The sequence below is a fragment of the Tachypleus tridentatus genome, chromosome 4 (genome assembly GCF_004210375.1).
Source record: "Tachypleus tridentatus isolate NWPU-2018 chromosome 4, ASM421037v1, whole genome shotgun sequence".
NCBI lineage: Eukaryota > Metazoa > Arthropoda > Merostomata > Xiphosura > Limulidae > Tachypleus > Tachypleus tridentatus.
The window spans coordinates 53,219,364-53,243,301 of NC_134828.1; the positions used below are offsets into that span (position 1 = coordinate 53,219,364).

The 23,938-nt window shown below is 34.2% G+C and overlaps 1 protein-coding gene across 1 annotated transcript in view; it reads left to right on the forward strand.

The window, feature by feature from the left end:
- The first annotated feature begins 1,075 nt into the window (after window positions 1-1,075).
- LOC143249147 (potassium voltage-gated channel subfamily KQT member 1-like) overlaps window positions 1,076-23,938 on the forward strand; it is a 100,242-nt gene continuing 77,379 nt past the window's right edge. Inside the window, exon 1 of the mRNA XM_076498549.1 lies at window positions 1,076-1,847. Coding sequence (XP_076354664.1) covers window positions 1,705-1,847 — 143 coding nt within the window. The 5' untranslated portion in view covers window positions 1,076-1,704. The remainder of the gene's footprint in view (window positions 1,848-23,938) is intronic.

Genomic DNA, 23,938 nt, shown 5'->3' on the forward strand with positions numbered 1-23,938 from the left:
CTTACCTACTAATGTATAAAATTAGGCATCATCAATGCATATATCTCTACTCTTTAATAATAATAAGTTAAACAACTACTATTTTCAAACTACTATTTCGGTGAATTTTCTTATTTCAAATAACGCTATTATACGCTTTGTTTGTACTATCATGTCTAAAATACAGTGTATTGTGTATTTTGAATGTGAAATAGAAAATATTATATGGCCTGGCATGGCCAAGCGCGTAAGGCGTGCGACTCGTAATTCGAGGGTCGCGGGTTTGCACCCGCGTCGCGCTAAACATGCTCGCCCTCCCAGTCGTGGGGGTGTATAATGTGACGGTCAATCCCACTATTCGTTGGTAAAAGAGTAGCCCAAGAGTTGGCGGTGGGTGGTGATGACTAGCTGCCTTCCTTCTAGTCTTACACTGCTAAATTAGGGACGGCTAGCACAAATAGCCCTCGAGTAGTTTTGTGCGAAATTCCAAAACAAACAAACAAACAAACACATCGTGATTTGTATTCTTTGCATATACTTAGAGATAAAAACAAGTGAAACGAAACTAGTCATTACGTCTGAAGTCATTATAAAACCAGTTGTGTAGCTCTGTACTTAACAACAAGCAAAAAAGAATTTTGCTATCAGTTTAGAGAAGTAGAAGCCATATCTCAGTAGATATAACCTATTAAACTGGACTCCAATATGTGTTTTGAACCAGTTTATATATTTGCCAAACCCAAACGCTACGATTGATTTGGTTTGACAAGGTAATTACCATTCTATGTAGTTACCATGTGTGCTAGCGCTTTATCGAGTCGAGATGTGCTGGTACAAGAGGCTCCCATTGTCAATAACATCAAATCACTATTGATCTGGATTGGAACAAATATGGATAACGTTTATAAGTAGAAAACTTTATCTACAAATTCACTTTACAAAAACATATCTCTCTACACGAGTAAATATTTTGTTTTCATTTGATTTCCCGCCGCGTTAGTGGTGATTACGAAAATACGATAGAAGCGCCACCAACATTTATGTGAACGAAAGTCTTTCCTTTGCGCATTCGTTTTCTGACTGAAGACGATTCTCATAACACCTAAACAACTCCCGCCAAGTTAAGAGGCATTGGATGAGATGAGAGACGAAGTGCGAGTTTAAGTAGTGGAATCGCTTGAATAAATAACAGGGTTAATGGCTGGATGTATGAAATAGTTTTATTACTAATAGTCTAGCATAAAAAGGGAGAAGTGTCTTGAAGTTAATGAAAAGACCATCAACCAACACACACAAACAACAACAACTGAAGTAGTGTCAGTTGGAGTGGTAATTCAGAGATGCGGATGTTATGTGAACTTGATAACTGTTAAAACATTTCAAATAGTTAAAGAAAACAAAGTGCGCTGGACAGCGGAATGTAAAAAAATACATTAAAAACTTTGGGATTATCAACGCTGAGAATCTGCAGAGAGTATGAATTGTTTTATTTTTAAAATTATTGAAAAGATCACGAATTGTGAAAACAAGAACAAAAAACAACTGTTTTACTTGCACAGAGAAAATCAGTTTCGACAAAGAAACTTTAGCGCCGGTTTTGTCACCACAACGCTGCAGCACCATGTTAGTGCTGTTAGGGAGAGTTAGTGGGTGGATCGCGCGCTGGTTTTGTGGAGAGATTAGAGCTCGGAAAGTTAGACTGTGAACCCACAATCACCTTTTCAAATGTCCCGCACCAACTTACTGGGTAAACCAATTAAATCCATTAGTCGCTGCCGTGATCCCCGCTATAGGAAGAAACAAGTAATAATATACAATTTCCTGGAGAGACCACATGGCCTTAAACCAGCTCTTTACCATCTTAATATGTAAGTTAACCATACGAATTGTCTTGAAATAAGGTGTAAGCTAATGCTGCAACATAGTCTACTTGCCAAAATGTAAATGTAATGTACATTTTGAGAAAAATAAGAAAGAAAATTGTATCTTAATAAACAACAACGAGTGCAAAAAATAATAATGAAACCAAATGAAAAAAGCATATAGCTAATGAAAATGGTCACTGTATTTTCGTAGGGATTTTGTTTAATGTATACAGTTATATGATAGCTTTGCACAGTATATCAAAATGACATAAGCAAATACATGGTTCTAAGATATTTTGTGATGATTAATCGTATTTTACAGACGTTATAAATAAGTAATTCCCAAATTTATATTAGCTTACATTATAAAAATTCAGCTGTGTAGTTTTTGCTCATAAAATGATATGTTTTTCTAGTTTATTAGTTGTAGTGGAAATTTAGTATTTGTGATATGTTTAAGCAATTGCCTGACTTTTGACTTCAGATGAAATAAACCTTTATTTTTAATGTTTAGACACCTTTATCACAAGGCTCTAACACAAAAACAAACATAGAAAATTTACCTTTTGACTTTAGTGTGAAGTAATAATAAACATGTGAGTTTGTTTTGGACTATTTACCAGGTTTTAAACTGTTTAGTCTATTTACTCAAGCAGATATGTAGTTTATAACATCTAATTGTACCATAAAAATCTTTCTCAACATTCGAAAGGTTATACTGCTTCCTTTATAGCCTTCAGTATTTATTCAAATGTATTAAAATTGCTTTAAATTTAAGCTAAAACGTTAATCTTAAAGTAGACTTCGTTTTTATCCTTGTTATTTAGACAAACTAGGTAAAGTTTAGTTCCACTTTTAAAACGGTTACTATTTAGACATAAACGTAGTTGAAATAAGATCAATGCTGCTGATTAAAACTATTTTAATAACATTAAAGAAATGAATAACTTTGAAAAAAGAAACTAATACATTTTGTTTTGGGTGAGATTATTTTCATACTCTAACTCTATATGAATTTTACGGTGTGAAATCAAGGCAGTATTTGTTTTTTGTTTAAACAACATTCTTATTATCAGTTACCTCACCGACAAGGAGGCATAGCGGTTGTTTTGAGAATGATACTTAGAACGGTTAAAATTAAAACAAATTGTTGATCGGCCTCAAAACCTAATTTCGTCAAAATAGTCCACAAATAAAACAAATAAATGGTTTTAAATATTTTGGAAACGACGTATTTAAAACCATCACTCTCTAATGATTCGCTTATGGCAAATATTCAAGTAACCCTCATTAATTTATTCAGATAGAAATTAAAGTGTTGTACTAACAGCTTAAAAGTACCAGGTTAAGAAATCAAACTTAGGCCTTTTTTTCCATAACAAGCTACTGACGTACGGATGAACTTCTAGTGTATGCAGCTAATTAAAAGATTGTCTTTTGTGAATTTTTTTCGAAACTTCACTTTAACTATACTCTTATCATTTACTCACAGGTTTTTTTAAGGAAAGCTCTGGGGGTTTTCCCTATAAGATTGCGTTTCAAATCAAGTAACATGCAACAGTTCTTCATGACAGTGGTGCACTGTTCTCAGTTAATTATGTTAAGAACATTCATTTGATTTCGTGTTGCAAAGCATTTTATGTAACCCATTGTATTAATTAGCTACTGAGAAAATAAAATAAAACCTCTGAGGAAAAGATTTACACTTTCAATAATAGTAGCTATGACTGTACAAATTTGGTCTTTATCGTTCATTTATATAAAACATTCTTAGCTTTCGATTTCCCCACAAATCATCATTAGGCAAATTCTTAAGGTTCTAATCACGTGCAGTTGATAATAATTAGCCAGGAACTATTACAGTTGAAACTTAGATCGTTTCCTGGAAATTCTTATAGACGTAACTTACACATTCTTAAGAAATAAAAAAATGTTTAGCATTTGCAAACTTCAAATGCATAATTGTTGTTTTTGACAACACATTATAAACTGTAATAAGATAAACATACATCTACAAAACTAAATGACTATGAGAAGTTCAAGTTTAGCTATATGAAGGACGCATTAAGAACTGAGCATCCAAATAACGATATATTTTCATGGCATACCGGAGTTCAGAAAACTTATATCAACGAAAAGTCTACTAATCGGAACGAAACGAACTAAACTAAAAAATATTTATTCTGTGCATATTTTGTTGCTATAAGTTTGTTGACAATATGTTATAAGTTGAAACCTTTAAGCCTTAAGTTAGGGAAGCTAAGGAATTGTTAAGGCATAGTAAACAAACACACGAATTAGGAAAATCACAATCTAAAAACTGATATGGACAACGAGAAAGTGTGTATTACATAGTCGTTTGAATGAATCTATTAATCGCAACTTCAGTAAAAACTGTTTAGGTTTATTTCTTGTGGAAAACATGTTACGTGATTTTCACCATCCTTTTACTAATTTTTGTGTTAATCGTGAGAGACATTCGTCCTATGTCTCAATGCTTCTTACCTGCTTTTTTAGTTTTGATTTATCTTAAAAACTTTAATATAATATCTCATATTCTCTACCTATGCTCCATTCTTCTGGTTACTCACGAAAATAGTTATTTCTCTTAATTATCGTCTCTCTAAATGTTTCATCTAATTCAACCTCAGAAATTATTATAATTATATTTATTGACCAATAAACAGCATTTTTGTTTGCGTGTTTATCTAAAGTATCTATAGAAAGATAATATACATATTCCTCATAGTGTTGTATAACCTCCGCTGTTCTAGACAATTTAGGTCATACGATATTCTAGAAGTAATTTTTGATTGAATTAAGTGTGTTATTTCCTAAACACTGTTTTATTGTACAGAAGTAACACTTTTTTTTTTTCATTTTCTACTGCTAAGAAAATTTGTTTAAATTTCTATAGATGTTTTTGAAATATTTTCAACAGCCACAGAACTTTTTCCACAGTATTTGTGTTTTTCTTATAGCAAATCCACATCGGGCTAACTGCTGAGCCTACCGAGGGGAATCGAACCCCTGATTTTAGCGTTGTAAATTTGTAGACTTACCGCTGTACTAGAGGGGGCTTTTCACAGTATACTTAGTTGTTTAATTTTTAGTTTTTATTTGTCAATTTTGTCACAGTTTTCTCTCTCAAGTTTCTTTAGTAAACAAGGGATAATCTCCAATAGCCGCAGCACTTGAAATTCTTTAATCCAGGGTTAGAGTAAATTAAATTAAGAGACCTTGGGCATGGTCAAATGCGTCAATCAAAATGGCTTGACCTCCTAAATTAAAAACTAGAATTATTTCTCAAATCGGACAAGAGATGATGGAGATATGGGTTAAAAGTTTGTACCTAGAAAAACAAAAAAACCGGGGCCATTTTATGAGCTGTCCAGCCGCGACTAAAAATATTGTTATATCCAATACCTATATTCTTTTATCAACTACCTCACTTTCACACTAGCAATAATTGAACCATTGAACAATATGCCTATGATTATCACTGAGTTAATTCATGAATTAATTTTAATGAAGATACTGCTTACGATGTGAACGACTTTTACAAGCCAGCGAGTCATGATTATAGTTAATTGTATTTGTTATAAGACACTATATTAGGCTTTTATATTTTTAAACTCAGCATTGTTTATCTAGCCCCTTAGAGAAATTCACTAATTGGAAGATTGTATAATTATAGTGTTTCAACTATACTATATTTGTCGTATCAATTATATATGTAGAAACGGCTGGTATGGATACAGAAAACTCTAGGTAGAGGAGCGAACAACGTTTCTACTTTCTTCGGTCATCGACAACACGATTCGCTCAGTTCAGAGCTCTTCAGACTAACTGGATTAAAAAGAATATAGCATTGATTAGAATATATAAAAATCCCTGAGTAGCTGTATTAAGAAATTTGTGTTAAAAATAAAATATGTGTAGCATAATGTCTCATTAGAAGTACAGTTAATTATAACCATGCTTGTCCAGCTTGTAAATGGTTTTCACACCATAACACTTGTTGTTGTAGTAAAGATTTTTCACTTTTCCAAAGTGCGATATTCAGGGATGGATTATCCTCCTTATCTATAACACATCCGCGTGTGGGACAAAGGGGGATAATTATATGTCTAAACACCTCAGTTTAGGAAAGTGAAAAACCTGCCATTGTTGTTGTTGTTGTAATAAATGGCTTATATTCCATCTAGGAACATAGGGCCGCAATCGCTTGCGGATTCTTCAACAAGTATTTAAGTGAGTAGGTTGTTAGCCCACTGCACCGAGCCGTTACTAATTTAGCAGTGTAAGACCAGAGGGGAGGCAGCTAGTCATCACCATCCACCGCCAACTCTTGGGTTACTCTTTTACCAACGAATAGTGGGATTGACCGTCACATTATAACACCCCCAGGGCTGGGAGGGTGAGCATGTTTGGCGCGAACCCGCGACCCTCGGATTACGAGTCGCACGCCTTACGCGCTTGGCCATGCCAGGCCAATGTTTAGCAGTGTGCTGAGAAAAGGTTAAAAGATGTAGCAGTTAACAAATGAAAGCGGGAAATAAAACATTTTACACACGTATGTTTTTAGACATTAGAAATATGTTTTCCAACCATTTCGATGAGAGATTGTTTCGCCTTTCTACTAATAACTATAACTAATTAATATACCTCCAAAACTAGACTTTAAACTATTTTTAATGGGTGAAATACCATAGGAATTAGAATGTATACTGCAATAGCGATGCGCCATTTACCAGATAGAATTTTTATTTAACTGTATATAATTTTCAATGTGTAATATTACAATCAGTGAGAGTAATTTGTTGCAAAAATAAAAAGTTTTGAAATATTATTTTTTATCTAATTGTAGTGTTTGATATAGGCAAATAAAACAAATTTTAGTGAAATATTTCAATTGGAGTTTTCACTAAGTGCTTGCACTACTTGTATTTCATGACTGTGGATAAATGATGCCTGGATTGCACAGTGACAGATGTGCTGTGACGATACTTCACACTTGGAAAGAGAAGAATGTGTAGGTGCTATACTCCTCTAGCGTGTAGTTAAGTAAATGATTATACAGTTAAACTATCGAGAAAACTAAAAAACACATTCGGCGAAAACAATATATAGAAGAATCGGTAATTTAATCGAGAACTATCAACCTGTTTCAATACTGATATGAGTCACTCAAGTATCGCTAATCCATAATCCGTTGTTTTATCTTGTATATTTATGAAATTAGCTAGTTTATAAGTTAGAGCAATATAGTGTGTTTTGTAAAAGGTTCAGTGATTTCTCTAAAATCATTACTAATTCTGACATTTTTTTTCATGTCAGCAACTCTTTACATGAGGATAGTTTTCTCACAATAGTTCTCATAAGAAAGGAGCTCCAAATGTATAACGATTGTATTATTATTAGCTTACTCATCAGGTAAGTCAATTTCTTGCAGAATTTTCATTGATTAATAGACATAGGGAACTCTTCATGACGTCGCTGTCATTTTATTATCAATTCATTCTGCCATACCGCTTCCCAGGAAACAGGTTGGATCCCTGAGACAGTTAAAAGTCTGATTATTTGGTAAACACTGTTAAAGAGGAGATGTATGGACATTCATTGTTGACAGTTTACAGTGGCGGCGCCAAGGGGGGCATGGTCAGGTGGTTAAGGCGCTCGATTCGTAATCTGAGGGTCACGGATACGAATCCCAGTCTCATCTAACATGCTCGCTCTTTCAGCAATGTGGGTGTTATAATGTACGGTCAATCCCACTTTTCTTTGGTAAAAGAGAATGCCAACAGTTGGCAGTAGATGGTGATTACTAGCTGCCTTCTCTTTAGCCTTAAAACCACTAAACTTGAGACGGCTAAATTTTCGTACAACTTGTTACTGACGTCTTTGTAAAAGGAATATACGAAGTTAATTAATTTGCGCTTTATGCTAATATTTTAGCTTAGACGAATGGCAATTCCAACTGTTGTTCTTTCCCATATGCCGGAAGATACAATTACAAACACGGATTACTGATATGATGCTTGCTCATTCAAATAACTACTGGAGTCGTCTGTATTGGAATCATAGTCATTTGTTAACTATCCCAAGCATTGGCGAGTACTAGTTTTAATTGTGTATGGCCAAGGAAAATGGTCCCATGGAAGAGGTGAACAAACTTTTGCCACAAAACACTGAAAGACTAGTAGTCTTATGGATATTATAGATGGTTGAAAGGCTTTCAAGCCAGAAAGGCACTGTAATGATACTACGAAATAGCACCCAGTAACTAAGTTGGACACAAAATGTAATGATAATATATTTTAATATTGCGATGTTTTGCTCTGGAAGTTTTTCAATGACACCACTTTCATTAGGATGTACATCTCTCCTGATGTTTGAAGAAGGATGAAGACCATCCACAACACTTACAGCACCTCGTATGCAAAGAAGTAGAGAACGTGGTACCATCATTCAGATGTAATGGTGATGTAAGATAGGTGAGTCCACCTGTATTTAACATGAAGATTTGGACTGTTTTCTCAAGCATTTCACACAAGTGTGGTTGGAATGGAGGGGTTCAAGAACATTTGTCGCAAAATCCAATGCTTGACATCTTAGAGCATTTAAATGAGACATTATTATCAAGGAGTTTTTTCCATAGATTGGACACTTTTGATAATCAAGTGATTCATAAACAAAGCTTAAAACCTTAAAAAAGGTCCAGACTCCTTAATAACGTAGCTACTTATATAAACAATCTAAGGAGACTGCAAGGAAATATATTCCTGAATAGGTCTCCTTGTTATTGTGGTTAAATGCTCATTAACACGCTTATCGAGAAGTTGTTAAATAACTCACTGTGATACCTCATAGATTTCATGAAATATTATTACAGAGGCCATTGCTTTAATGACACTGTTTAATGCTGTCATACTGAACCTTTTGTTGAAGCACACGAAACTAGTAGCACTTGCAATTCCACATACATAATCTTTTGTAAAAGCTATCCATAGTCCCGGCCCGGCATGGCCTAGCGCGTAAGGCGTGCGACTCGTAATCCGAGGGTCGCGGGTTCGCGCCTGCGTCGCGCTAAACATGCTCGCCCTCCCAGCCGTGGGGGTGTATAATGTGACGGTCAATCCCACTATTCGTTGGTAAAGAGTAGCCCAAGACTTGGCGGTGGGTGGTGATGACTAGCTTCCTTCCCTCTAGTCTTACACTGCTAAATTAGGGACGGCTAGCAGAGATAGCCCTCGAGTAGCTTTGTGCGAAATTTCCAAACAAACAAAACAATCCATAGTCCCTAATGGCCTCAAGGCTACCAGATCCATCGTAAAAAATCAGTGGCGGCGCCAATAGGGGGGCTTGATCCTCCAAAATGAACTAGCCCCCCTCAGCCCCCCAAATATTGTTACCTACATATATTCATAAAATATGGAAAACACAATCGTCGTTGTTGCTTAACAATTAACTTCAAAGAGACATAGATCTGTAGAACTCAACGTCTTCACTACGATGAAAGATAGTTAGCCTGATAGTGACCTTACTTTTCCTCAGAGTGTATTAACTTCACATGGGATAATTCGTTTCTTCTATGTAAACTATGTATTTATGTTATATTTCTTTTGATTTGTAGCTTTACTCTTAATGGTATATTAAATGTTCAATCTAAGCTAATCTTGATTTTCTTTATTATTATATATTACCTTGGGTGGAATTTAGGTGAGCTTCCTCTTTTACATATACGCATATTTTCATAAACAGATTATTTATAATGTGTATTAAAGAATTATTAATCAGAGTATGAGTTTCCAATGAAAACTGCATTGAAAACGCAGTTCAAAATAGCACACCTTTCTGAAATGTACCTTGGTATTTACATTATTATAATTTACCATCTATACTTCATATTGATGGCATTTTGGGAAACCCCTTCACAGTTTACCTCATCCCCCCCAGCTGATAAGTACTTTGTAGGTTTTGATGCACAGCCCTTTATTCTAATAATGTAGAATAATTTAGGTATTAGCATATATTTCAAAGGTTTTTAAACACCTCTAACTGCTCTATCAAGCCAAACATTAAATGTCTTTTAGCACGCTGCAAGATGTTTTAAATCAGATTTTTTTTTGTGATTTCGAAACTCTAAAATATTTTACAGAAAGTATGATAGCCATATGATACATTTCATACTTCAAGTATCTAGTAAAATCTTTAGTGAGGTTGAAATTTCAGAAATATTATCAACATCAACTGCACCTGTGTGTTTAACAGTGATATAAAATGTACAAGTATTTCGTGTAGTGAATTTCACAAACCAACATATGTATTTCATCTAGCAGAGCTCTTCAACTCTATTAACTTTCAAGTATTAGGAAACGAATCTTTAATAAAATAATTGAAATATAGATAAGACGTAGAAACACCTGCATATATTTTAATTTTGTTTCTTTTTAAGCGCAAAGCTATGCAATAAGCTATCTGATTTCTGCCAACTAAAGGGTATTGAAACTTGATTTTCAACTTAAAAAGCACTCAACTGCGCTGTTTCAAACACAACATGAAAACTCTTATATATGATTTAGTAGCTATCATGAGAACTATTTAGATGTTGAATAAAACAAATTACAAATATTTCATTAATTGCCTATATTATTATTAATTAACATGATTAGGTTTATGTGATTTGTTATGTAAGTCGAGAAAATTTAGCTTTGACTGCATATGTACGCAGATTAGAAGTTGAATACAACTTTAATATTTCTCAGGATTTTATTTTTTACCACTTGGGTTAAAATACACAACTTTAGGAATGGAGCATTTACTACGCCTATCTATCTATTCGAACTTTACGAGATAATTTTGGGATGACGTCGAAAATATCGTTAACGGCGAGGATACCCAGCTGATGAAATAATGAATTCTTACTCTTATAAGAAAAAGTATATTTAATTAGCTCTACTTATGGCCAGACTGATATTTATTTTCACTATAAGTACGGAGTTTACTTAGTGGATTTTGTTTAATGCTCTCGGGCCGATTGTGACTAATCGTTAGCTGCTTGACCGGTGAGCCTGAGAGTCCACTGCCGCGAAAATGCGATAGAAAAGTGACAGTAAAATCTCACTATTCGGTCAGACAAGACTATCCCTGAAGTTGGCGGTGGGCGTTGTTCACTACCTGACCTCTCGCTCTAGTCTGTCTATTCAATATTGGAGATTGATTTTTTTAAGACTTAGCGCGAAACGCTTGAAAGAAACAAACATACTTATGCTTTCAGTAGTAATAACGTGCTTCAGTGTATGGGTATTCGATTTGTTTATAAAAACGGATTTTCATTATTTTTCAAACAGTATGGTCAAAAGGCACCAATACCTATTGGTACTCCAAATTCAAAATCAGAGGTTCGAAAGAATTGTAATTGTTTCTTTGTTTTGAGTTTTGCACAAAGTTACATGAGGGCTATCTACACTAGCAGTGTAAGACTAGAGGGAAGGCGGCTAGCCATCACCACCCACCGCCAACTCTTTTACGAACGAATAGTGGGATTGACCGTAACGTTATAACGCCTCCCACAGCTGAAAGGGTGAGCATGTTTGGTGTGACAGGGATTCGAACCCGCGACGCTCAGATTACGAGTCGAGTGCCTTAACAATCTGGCTCTGCCAGGCCTCCAAAGACATGCTACTATTGTTAACTGTAAGGTGATTTATTATCATGTTTGTGTTTCCATAGATTAAGATTAAAATATCCAAACTACGAGAAGAATATTTACGTACACTTCATTTCCATTACCACTTAAGTTAGTTTTGAAATTAACTATTTAAAAACTTCAGGATGTTGTTCTAAACGTCATCTACAGATTTATATTGATAAGGGGTAATATTAACTTGTTATAATTGCAAAAATCTTGTGAGATTTTTTTTTTTACGTTACAGTCTTTGGTGTTCCGACAAAACTTATTTCCATTTGTGGTTTGTTTCAGTGCAACCGTCCCTTCTTTGCAATGTAATGGAAAATAACATTTCTTTTTATTGCAGTGTAATCTATTGCAAGTTGATATTTCGTATATCCTAACAGTTGAATGTAATTTAGGTTAACCTAGTGGGCCTGGCATGGGCAAGTATCTATGGTGTTTGACTCGTAATCTGAGGGTCGTGGGTTTGAATTCCCATCTTAACAAATCTCTCGTCCTTTGAAACTCGGGGATATTGTAAAGTTACGGTCAATCGCATTATTCGTAAAGAGTAGCCCAAGAGTTGGGCGGTGATGATTAGCTGTCTTCCCTGTAGTCTTACAATACTAAATTAGGGACGGAAAGCGCAGATAATTCTCGTGTAGTTTTTTGGACGAAATTAAAAAACAAACAAACAAGTTACCCTTGTGTTTTTACTTATTCAAAATAGTAATACACACTTCATATTGTACACAAATAAACACGAGCAGCATCCTTAATTAGGATGAGGTGTCACAATTCGATTACAATGTTTGAACTAATTTGATTATAACTAGGAAAATATTCATTTTCACTTTTTAAAAACCTAATACAACCAATGATATTGAAATTCGAAATAAGAAAGAAACTTCGGTTAATAACAATCTTAAATTATGGCTGCTTGATTTCACGGTGTATTCAGGCAGCAGAAATACAAATATGCCATACCGTACAGCTTGAAGCACGCATTTCTCATTGTTATGGCGAAAGTTCACAGACACTCAAAATAATTCGAAACCATCTTACTGTAAATCGATCTATCATTCGAGAGCTTGTTTCGGAGAAATCAAGTTGTCTGTCACCATAGCAACTATTATCATATCTTTTTCTAAGTATGTAGGAGTACCTTATGGAAACTAATAAAGAAATATTAATAATCGCTCCAAGAATCTCTGTTATCATAACCTCTTTATTTAAAATAAAGCGTCTTTTCTCATAGAAATAATTTACTATCGCAATAACTCTGATATTACTATAACTTCATTTGTGGTGTAAAGGCTGTCGCCGTGGCAACTTTAGATTTTTATTTTTCCATAATGCCTTTGTTGAACATGTCTAAACTTATCACAGTTACAACCAAAATAACTAAATTGAAACAATATTGTCATATGCACATCTACTGTCCTGGCATAACCTTGGTGATTAAGTTGCTCAGTTGTTAAGCTGCGTGTTGTGGTTTCGAAGCCCAGCGCTGAGCATGAACCTCCTTTCAGCCGTGAAGCCATTAGGATTGTAATGTGATGATAAATTCCATTATTAGTTGGAAAAAGAGCACTTCAAAAGTTGGCTGTAGGTGTTGCCTGTCAGTTCCGTTCTCTCTGGTCGACAGTTTAGAATTAGAGTCAGCGACAAATAGTCTTAATAGCTTTACTAGAAATAGAGAAAAGAAATAAATAAGAACTGCTAGTTTTGTAACAGCAACAGTACGTAAAACAAGTAAATATTAATTGTAATGTATACTAATATATCAATGGAAAGACAGAACCACTGTAATAAAATAATTTTAATCGTCCCTCAATTAATTGACGGTCACTCATAGGTTATAAAATGCTTATTAGTTATTAAGCCATATATAGTAAGTACCATTACATTATAATATTGTTTCGGTTATCTTTACAAAGTGAATCACAGAGTCCAAAAGTCTTCAAATTGTTCACGAACCATGAATTGGCCTCGAAGAATACATTTGGATGTTTCATTCAAGTAAAGAGTCATCAGACGAAAGGAAGCTATCCAACTATAACAGGCTAATAGGTATTAGCTACAAGTATCTCGATGCGTTCTAAGCTGAGATGAATTTTTGTTATTATTATCCTGAATTCAATTCCAGTTCTTTTTAGAATTTTGAATGGAGTCTGTTTGTTTTGAATTTCGCTCAAAGCTACTCGAGGGCTATCTGTGCTAGCCGTCCCTAATTTAGCAGTGTAAGACTAGAGGGAAGGCAGCTAGTCATCACCACCCACCGCCAACTCTTGGGCTACTCTTTTACCAACGAATAGTGAGATTATCCGTCACATTATAACGCCCTCACGGCTGAAAGGGCGAGCATGTTTGGCGCGAAGAGGATGCGAACCTGCGACCCTCAGATTACGAGTCGCACGCCTTAACACGCTTGGCCATGCCGGGCCCCGAATTGAGTCACATTTGTTTTGAAAGCCGATACTAAGTTTCTTTTATTATTATTATTATTTCTTGACAGTTAAAACTGGTTAGTGTACGAAGACGTACCTTTAAAATGTCGAAAAAATAAATACTCTAAACACTGTGAGGCCAAATTATGATACATTCGAGTATCTGTAATTCTTTAAAGATGATTGTACCGCTACTTGTGAGCAGAACGAGAAATGACTTCGAAACCAACAATGTAGGTATTCAGTTACCAGATGAAGTAGATTGGTTTGGTTTGTTTTGAATTTTGCGCAAAGTTACACGAGGGCTATCTGCCCTAGCCGTCCCTAATTTAACAGTGTAATATTATGAGTCGAGTTCCTTTAACCACCTGGCCATGCCGAGTCAAAGGAGGTAGACTACAATCTACAGCACAAGCAGACGACTGCCAATTATCAAATATGGCTCTGTGCAATTTTAATTAACATGTTGCTCGTCTAAACTGAACACCGTGTCAATGTGCAGACGGTAAAAAACAGACTTTTCAAGAACGACATGTATGCTAAATATCAATGAGATATATATTGCGCTCAATATATATAAGGCATGAAAAAAATTCCTCTGCAACAGTGCCAACACTATTGAACAACAATTAGTGGAGCAACATTCATTTTTTTTCTATTCATAGATGAGTCTGATTTCACCTTTCATTTGTAGGCGAACAAACCTCTGCATAATTATTAACATCACATATTATAAGTATCACATTCAACTTTTTCTTCTACTGCTATATGTTAGCACAAATGGCCTTAGTCTCAGCCTAATGGATGATAGCACCCACCCTACATAATTAAACTGGTGGAAAAGCTTTAAAAAGAGGTCTCACCACGCTTCAGTTCCATCAAACGTGTATGAAATATTCTTAACTAGAAGACACGCTGCATCTCTTTAAGTGATTTAAGACATTAAAGATATTCTAGAAACAGATCTTTTTAGAGGAAATAGTCGAGCATAACTCAGGACCTTCTGAACTATCTGACTTGAAACTTGCAACACCAGCGCTAAGCTGTCCTAGCTGTTCACCCTGACAATACTTTATATTGAAGTGAAAAACTATGAGTTGTAAAGATCTGTTTCTATCAAATGTTAATATACAAACGTAGGCTAAATGACTAATTATTTACATTTCAGTTCACATGACAAATCAGGTTTCTGATATACATAAGCTGATGAGGCTGATCGACACTATTTTATAAAAGTGTTTTTGCTTTATTATAATTAATTTTATAATGATTCGCAGGTGGATTATGACGTAATGTTAAGATTTTACTATTACCCACTGAAATCTTCGCCTACATAATCATTTTTGACAAGCTGAGTTAATAAAGCATTGGTAAATTTGGAAAGAGGAAATAGGGATCAGTTGTTATTGTGCTTTGTATGCACCTCTATTGCTCCGTTTTACAGGTTAAGACATTCTCAGAGAAAATTAACGTTGACAGTAATATCTGGAAATTTTTAGGTGAGAAAGTCCCGACATCAATCTATGTTTCAGAGTTGGTTACTAACATATTTTGAGATTTATCTTTAACGAGCCGTAATTTATTGCTGTGGTAACTTGTAGCCCACTTACGCTGTCATATGTGTCAGTCTGAATTACTTTCGATTCAAGAAACCTAACTGAAGAAAATTTTTCTTTGATTATACTGTAACCATCTTGATAACGTAATTTAAGTTCAATAAGTTTTACTTCATAAAGTACAATAAAAAATGTCTGGAGAACTTAGAGCGTTTCTAAACTTCTCACCATTAGCAAACTGTTTTGTACATTGAGGAATTTAATATTATGGAAATGGCTATCATTTACAATAGAAAATCAAAGTTCACATACCCCAAAACTTTAGCTAAATAAGATATAAGTATCTGAAACACGAGATTTGCCTTTATAATATAAATATCTAGAATCAGAGAGTTGTTTTTATGGTACAAGCAAAAGTTACCTTTACACTGTAAAGGGGTAAAAACATTTACACAGACTAACCATGTAAATTTTGACAGTTGTCTTTACGATGTAAACATTTAAAACATATATGATATAATCTAGAACATGAAAACTACTTTTAAGATGTAAACATCTCGATATAAAGGTTGCCTTTACAAAATAATTATGCAAACATAAAGGATACCGTTACACTGTAAACTTCTAAACCTAAAGGTTATCCTTACACTGTATACGTCCTGTTTCTATGACATTTTTTCCCTAAAAATATATTTGCTTTCAGGTTATAGTTGGAAGCTTGTAAAGTTCTATTGCGAGCTTTCATTAACATCCTTATCTAGATAAGGAGCAGGGAGATAAGCCCATCTCCCTTAGAATGGTTTTCTGGGCTTGAGGGTTCTCTTTCATTAACATCCTTATCTAGATAAGGAGCAGGGAGATAAGCCCATCTCCCTTAGAATGGTTTTCTGGGCTTGAGGGTTCTCTTTCATTAACATCCTTATCTGGATAAGGAGCAGGGAGATAAGCCCATCTCCCTTAGAATGGTTTTCTGGGCTTGAGGGTTCTCTTTCATTAACATCCTTATCTAGATAAGGAGCAGGGAGATAAGCCTATCTCCCTTAGAATGGTTTTCTGGGCTTGAGGGTTCTCTTTCATTAACATCCTTATCTAGATAAGGAGCAGGGAGATAAGCCCATCTCCCTTAGAATGGTTTTCTGGGCTTGAGGGTTCTCTTTCATTAACATCCTTATCTGGATAAGGAGCAGAGAGATAAGCCCATCTCCCTTAGAATGGTTTTCTGGGCTTGAGGGTTCTCTTTCATTAACATCCTTATCTGGATAAGGAGCAGGGAGATAAGCCCATCTCCCTTAGAATGGTTTTCTGGGCTTGAGGGTTCTCTTTCATTAACATCCTTATCTGGATAAGGAGCAGGGAGATAAGCCCATCTCCCTTAGAATGGTTTTCTGGGCTTTAGGGTTCTCTTTCATTATCATAGTCTTTACTATGCGAATGAGAGTATTAGATTTTCTTGGTTTCGAGTCTGAATTTAGAATTCATTGTGTCCTAAATATTTTGCCCTGCAAGTTCCCATTTCTAAAGAGGACACTGAAGAAATCGAGAAATGTAGAGCTATCTGACAAGCCAGGTCAGCACGGTTTGCTTTTACAAACAGGACAGATGTCTATCTATCATACATACACATACATCGTGTAGTTTGAAGGCTACTTGTACAATGAGACTTAAATTTGAGTCTTATTTATGCAATGATACAGCTGTATGACACTTACAGCCTATCTTACCAATGTTATTTATGACATGAATTAAGCGTAGCTGTAAATATCTGTAATTTTTATGTAAATAACACGAAAACCTTATAGCTCGATAACCGATAGCCTCAGCACTAAAAAAAAGCTTATACTACGCAGAGCTCGAATCTTATATCTGCAACAAGTACGCTGATCGTTCAATCTTAGGTGCACAACATACTTTAAAGTAAGGCTTATGTATGCTGTATCCACACACATTTAGAGCTTGAATCTCAGATGTATACACATACAAACACACTTACAGGGTGTACTCTAGTAGTTTAGCGAATAACAAACATACGGGCTCGGAATGGCCAGGTGATTAAGGCACTCCATTCATAACCTGAGGGTCGCGGGCTCGAATGACCATTACACCAAACATGGTCGCCTTTCAGCCGAGGGGGTGTTAAATGTGACGGTCAATCCTACTATTCATTGGTAAAAGAGGAACCCAAGAGTTGGCGGTGGGTGGTGATGATTAGCTGCCTTCCCTCTAGTCGTACACTGCTAGATTACGGATTGCTACCGCAGATAGCCCTCCTGTCGCTTCGCGCAAAATTGAAAACAAACAAACCAAACAAACAAACAAATGGTACAGCGTGAGCATTAGCTGCATTTACTTACAGCTCTTTAGTTATACGATGTATAGAGCCTGAAGTTTAGCTGAACATAATACATACAAGGTAATTAACAAGAAAGACCCATGTTTAAAAATGATAATAGATTACAAAACTATACCCGAAAAAATTTTTTTCGAAGTCATGAATTTATTCAAGAAAGTAAGGATATAGTATAGACACGGAGGACCAGAACTGCAAAACCACGATCATCTCTTAAATTTCTTTAAGCTGAAGTGCACTTGATTTCACTGTAACTTTACGATAAAAACAGTAAATGGATAGAAATGTGTATTTATTACGAGGCTATTTTAAACTTCTTGAGGAAAGCAACTTACGTTCTTTCTCTTACAATATGTGTCGCTAGGTATAGGATATTCCCAAATTTCTCACACAAAATATATCAATTATGCTTTATCATTATCAATCAGCGTATCAAGCATATCCTAAAATGAGGCTACACAAACGTAATATGTTCTGGAATACGTTCATTCTTCCTCATTGTAGTTTATATACTAATATGCATATACATTTAAATTAACATCATCAACTTTGTTTTGGCGGAAGAAAGAGGGTGTGGTGTGCGTGTTTTTCTTATAGCAAAGCCACATAGGGCTATCAGCTCAGCCCACCGAGGGGAATCGAACCCCTGATTTTAGCGTTGTAAATCCGGAGACATACCGCTGTACTAGCGGGGGGCAGAAAGAGGGATAGAGAGAAAGAAAGAAAATTTATGTTATGTAGCGAGATGATGATTACATTTTAAATAAGTAAATTATTTTATAAAATTATAAGTATCTTATGTGCTGATCCTACTTTGTTCATTTCAGGCCTCAGTTTGCGAATAATAAAGCTTTCTTTTTATACTGAGGTTCTGTTCATCATTAGCTTTTCCTAGTATCTTAAAATGACTACATCACACACACCCTGCATTCAAGTAAGGGATCTAAAATGTGCATGTTCTTTTACACAAGTGGACATTATTTTTTAGTGAACTGATATACTCTTATTGAAGGCTTGTTTGTTTGTTTGTTTTTTGAATTTCGCACAAAGCTACTCGAGGGCTATCTGTGCTAGCCGTCCCTACTTTAGCAGTGTAAGACTAGAGGGAAGGCAGCTAGTAACACCAACCATCGTCAACTCTTGAGCTACTCTTTACCAACGAACAGTGGGATTGATCGTCACATTATAACGCCTCCACGGCTGAAAGGGTGAGCATGTTTGGCGCGACGGTGATGCGAACCCGCGACCTTCAGATTACGAGTCGCACGCCTTAACACGCTTGGCCTTGCCGGGCCGTTATTGAAGGCAGGTACAAGAAAATGTATAAACTACATTTAGTGTCTTTTAATGGAAGAATACTGTCCTGTAATCTGAAAAATGTAAACAACCATTAGGTTTAAAAAGACACCTCTGTTGTATTTGGGAACATACTCTTGGAAATACATTTGAGGATATACCCTAAAAATACATTTATTAGCTTAGTTTTAGTAATTACAAAATATTTATCTGTGTATGACAAGGTAATAATAACGGGATGTTTCGAAATTTCTAATGTAGATAGTTTACTAAAACTTCGTTTATTCAAATTATTGCAGTGTTACATCAATAACATACATAGATCTGAAAACCATTTTTAGATAAGAATTATTAGATGGTTTTAAATTATTTACAGAAAGCTTTATAAGTATTAGATATTTTTTATGCACCATGGAATAAAATCTTAATTAAACGTTCTTTAATATATTTAATGTAAAACTTGCGAAATTAGTGTGAAAATCTGTAAATTTATCTTGTGGTGTACTTCACAACGGAAGAGTTTGTTATTCTTATTATTCAAAGCGTCTAGAATTGAAACTTTATCAGCTTATTGATGTTCCACCTTGGAATTTAGGCTCTTAGTATTCAAGTATTTAATATCAGTTTATTAACATTATCAGAAATATTAACATTTGCAAACTTATCTTCACAGATACAAAGCACTTTAAAGGTTTACTAGTAGTTTTCCAGTCATTGTTTTTCACAATAAAATATGCATAGATAAGTCAGAAAGAGTACCACTCCAGAATCCTGAGCGACACCATCAGCCTGATAATTAAGATTGTGTTTTAGAATGGAATAAGAACCCTTAGTAGCAAATCGGGAAAAAAGGACTGATCTGGGAATGATTATATTTTCAGAGTTGTTTTTAAAAGTCAAATCAGCACTTATATGAAAAGTTTCTTGTAATGGTGTGTTTGTGTACAGTGATTCAACATCAAAATTGTCATAATGAACATTGTTATCAAACTTCAATAGCTGTATATTACCAGAAAATTCAAAACAGTCTTTTACCGTTTATTGACTGGTAGTAAAGGTTATTCACACATTGAACAACAACAACAGCTGAAGCGTGGTTATAATTTCTAATATTAGAAATAATAAGTAAAAAAAAAATTTTCATCATGAATTTTAGGAAGACTATAAAAACTTTTGAATATTAATTGATGGTCCAATGTTCATATACTAATACTTGACTTAGCATGAGTTAGGAGAATGTGACTAAATTTCTCATTCAAATTACCTTGAGGTCTGAGTAAGCACAAATGATAAACTGAGCTTCCGTATTAAGGAGAGTATTCACGGAAATCAACAAATTAGAATGAGCTAGAAAATTATTTATAATGAGAAAAATGATTTGGTTATGGAGTATGGTACGGTATCACAACACCCTATACTAGGAGTAAATTTTCTTGATTAAAACGTACTGCCTATGTTGAAACTTAAGTCTCTCAGGAAAGTTTTTAGATATAAGCCTTAGCTTTGTTTTCTGTTTATAATCTTAGTAGTCTGAGGTTGAGCTTTATCTACTTATAGCTACATCTTTTAACGTAATTACTTAATTGCGGATATTCGCAGTTTGTTTTACAACAGACAATAGTCTAATTTTTCTATGGAATTTTGCCAGAATGTAGTACTTCGGGCCAAAACATCAACTTTGTTTTGTCTTAATAAGCAAAGCATATTTTAAATTTGTTTCTCCTAAGTTAAATAAAACATTGTTGTAAGGTTAACCCGAAACACTGGGAAATAGTAAAGTTTTTGTTTTTTAACTTTTATTTTAAGTCACTCTAGTGAATTACAAGTCTCGTTAATATTTTCGTTATTTCGATTGTCTCGCCAATTTTTTGTTTCTTAACGTTCTTAAAGTTCTTGTTTCTTAACGTCCCTCAGCCTCGAGGCTTATAACGTTAAAATATGGAGTTGTATCCCTGTTAATTGGAACAGTGCAAATGGCCTATAGTGTAACTTGTTTAAACTAACATAAACATTTCTAAGCTGTCATTTTTATATATGTAGATGAAACATTATGTAATGCTTTCGAGGTAAATATATTCCGTTTTGGAATGGTTTCTTGACAACTGTTCGACAGTTTAGGCTATTTTTTACAATACATTTAACATATCTCCTAATAACGTGTGATCTTTTAAATATATAAGCATTAATAATTTTTCCTAAAAGTATTAAATTTACCAATTATTTCTGCCAAAACATGTACAGGTTTTGTTGCTGTACCTACTGAGAAAGTCTAATATATGTGCTTGAACTTAATCGCTACCAGGAAGGTAATTGTAATGCCTATGTAAGGATGGCTCGTTTGCTCATCGAAATGGCATTTTAAATATCTCCTCGATCAGTCACCAATACTTTACAATACTGTACAATGTTTTCACCTGTAACAATATTTATGTAATGCCTGAGTTACAAGCCTCCAGAGTGTCTGTAAATATTATAACAAAAAGCTCGAATTTCTTGTTCTGCTTTCTTCTGCTTCCATTTTATAACATAAATAACTTAAAAACCAAAACAGTGATGTCAACAAGTTTTACTGATGTGACATAGGTTCAAACGAAGTATCCGCTCTTGTAACTATTATTAACAACTACTATTAGTTAATAAAACTCATGATTATGGTATAAACGACGTAATCATTATCCCTTGAAGCAAGCTTTCTTACAGAAATTTATTTTTCTTTCAAAAAGCTTAAATAGCAGAGTGAAATAGAAATTACCAGCCAATAATAGATAAATAATAAATACTACAGATGGAACCTTATTGTAATTAAAACTTAGTTATAGACGCAACAGTTACAACCAATAATATGTAAATAATAAATATTACAGACAGAACCTCGTTGTATTTAGAACTTGGTTATAAATGCAATCTTCCAATGTCTAATGGAACACAGCATTTTAGAAACAAGCAAATAAGTAAATAAAAAAAACTTTTCAAAAAAGGAAATGAATGTAGGGATGGTTAATATAAATTCTTCAAAAATAGTGCAAACAAGATAATAGGTGACGCATCTGCATCATTCGTACCTAATAACACAGACAAGAATTGGCATATAGCAATATATACAATTATTTTAGTTTAGGTCAACCAATTTTTGTCTGTTGACATTCTACTACACCGTGTTATTATGTAAGGTTGATGTAAATGCCATCCCTACTATCTTGTTTGTATTGTTTTAAAATGATTGATATTAACCATCCCTACTTTTATATCCTTTTTGAAAGTTTTTCTTTGCTTATTTTAAAGTATGGCTCAATATGAAAGTAATGTTATTTAGCTTAAAGTTTGTTATGACTTGCATATCACGAAGATTATGCAGTGTATTATTATTAGGCAGTTAGTACTAAGATATTTGAAACATAAATAAAGATATGTAAACATTAAGGTCAGAAGGTTTAGGATCATGGACAAAGCAACAGGTCTGTTAAGTACTTGAATAAACACTTTTAACTTTAAGTTTATTTTATACGAAAATGTGTCAACCTTCGACCGAACAAGATTTAAAAGTGACAAGAAATAGTAATTACACTATGTCATTGAGAGTGTGGAAATACTAGAACAACAACACTTTTGACGTTCTTTCTCTTTTTACATATAAACAGCCGCAAGGCTGTTAAACGTATTTCTTTTCCTTGCACCCAACCATCCACAAATAACTGGATACAAAAACACAAGGGTGAAAATACTGCTTCTGTTGAATTTTTGTTTTTTTATTTTCTACACATTCGTTCACGAAACAAAATTATCAACCGCGCCAGAACAATCGTTCGACTTACTGTACCTCTTCCCCTTTCTGAATTTCATGTTTATATTTTCTGGTGTCATGTGATAATGCTATGATACCGATATATTTTTTCTTCACTTGTCAGTATTAATTAATTAATCCTAGATGCACTTCCGCAGGGTCCCTGAAAGTGTTCTATTTCAAGTCTAAATAAAACCAAAATTAAGAGTAAAACTTATTTTTATTTCTTGCTTCTGAAATTCATGTGTCATACTGTGTTATAACCTGCAGAGTGAATAGTTCTTTTCGTGATTACTGACATACACACGTTTTACTGGCATCACGACAGTACAAACTGCAACATTAAGCGTCCTTTATGTGATGTAATTTTAATGCTTCCTGACTGACTGACAGACAACAAGCTACTGTATAATAGTTAAAATAGGCGATTTTTTCCAGGAGACCTTTATTACAATACACGAACTTCTTACTTTCCAAATATTTTAAGATATTAGATTTTTTTTTCATCTGTGTTATAAACGTCTGGAAACATAACTCTAAAGTGGTTATTGTTATACTTCAAGCAAAAAGAAAAATCAATAATTTTATTCAGTATAAAACAGTAATAATTTGTTTGTTCAACTGTGAAGGAACGAATTAGAATGCATGTGATATCTTGTTTGTACAAACTGACATTATAAATATGTTTAAGTTTTAAAAGTATTGATACATTACAACAACATGTCATTCTTTGAGCAGACTGTTTATATGAATTTATTATGTTACTTTAACGATATCGATAGTAAGCTGATAAACTGTGTTATACATTAAAACTTTTTTTTACTAAAATACAAGCCCTTCCATAACATGAGGATGGAATAATTTCTTAAATTTATTACAAGATCAGTTACAGCTAACTTTATTTCTAATATTTTTCATAGTCTAAAAATATTTCATTTCACTTAAAACAGGTTTATTTGTTGTTGTTTTTTAATTTTGCGGAAAGCTG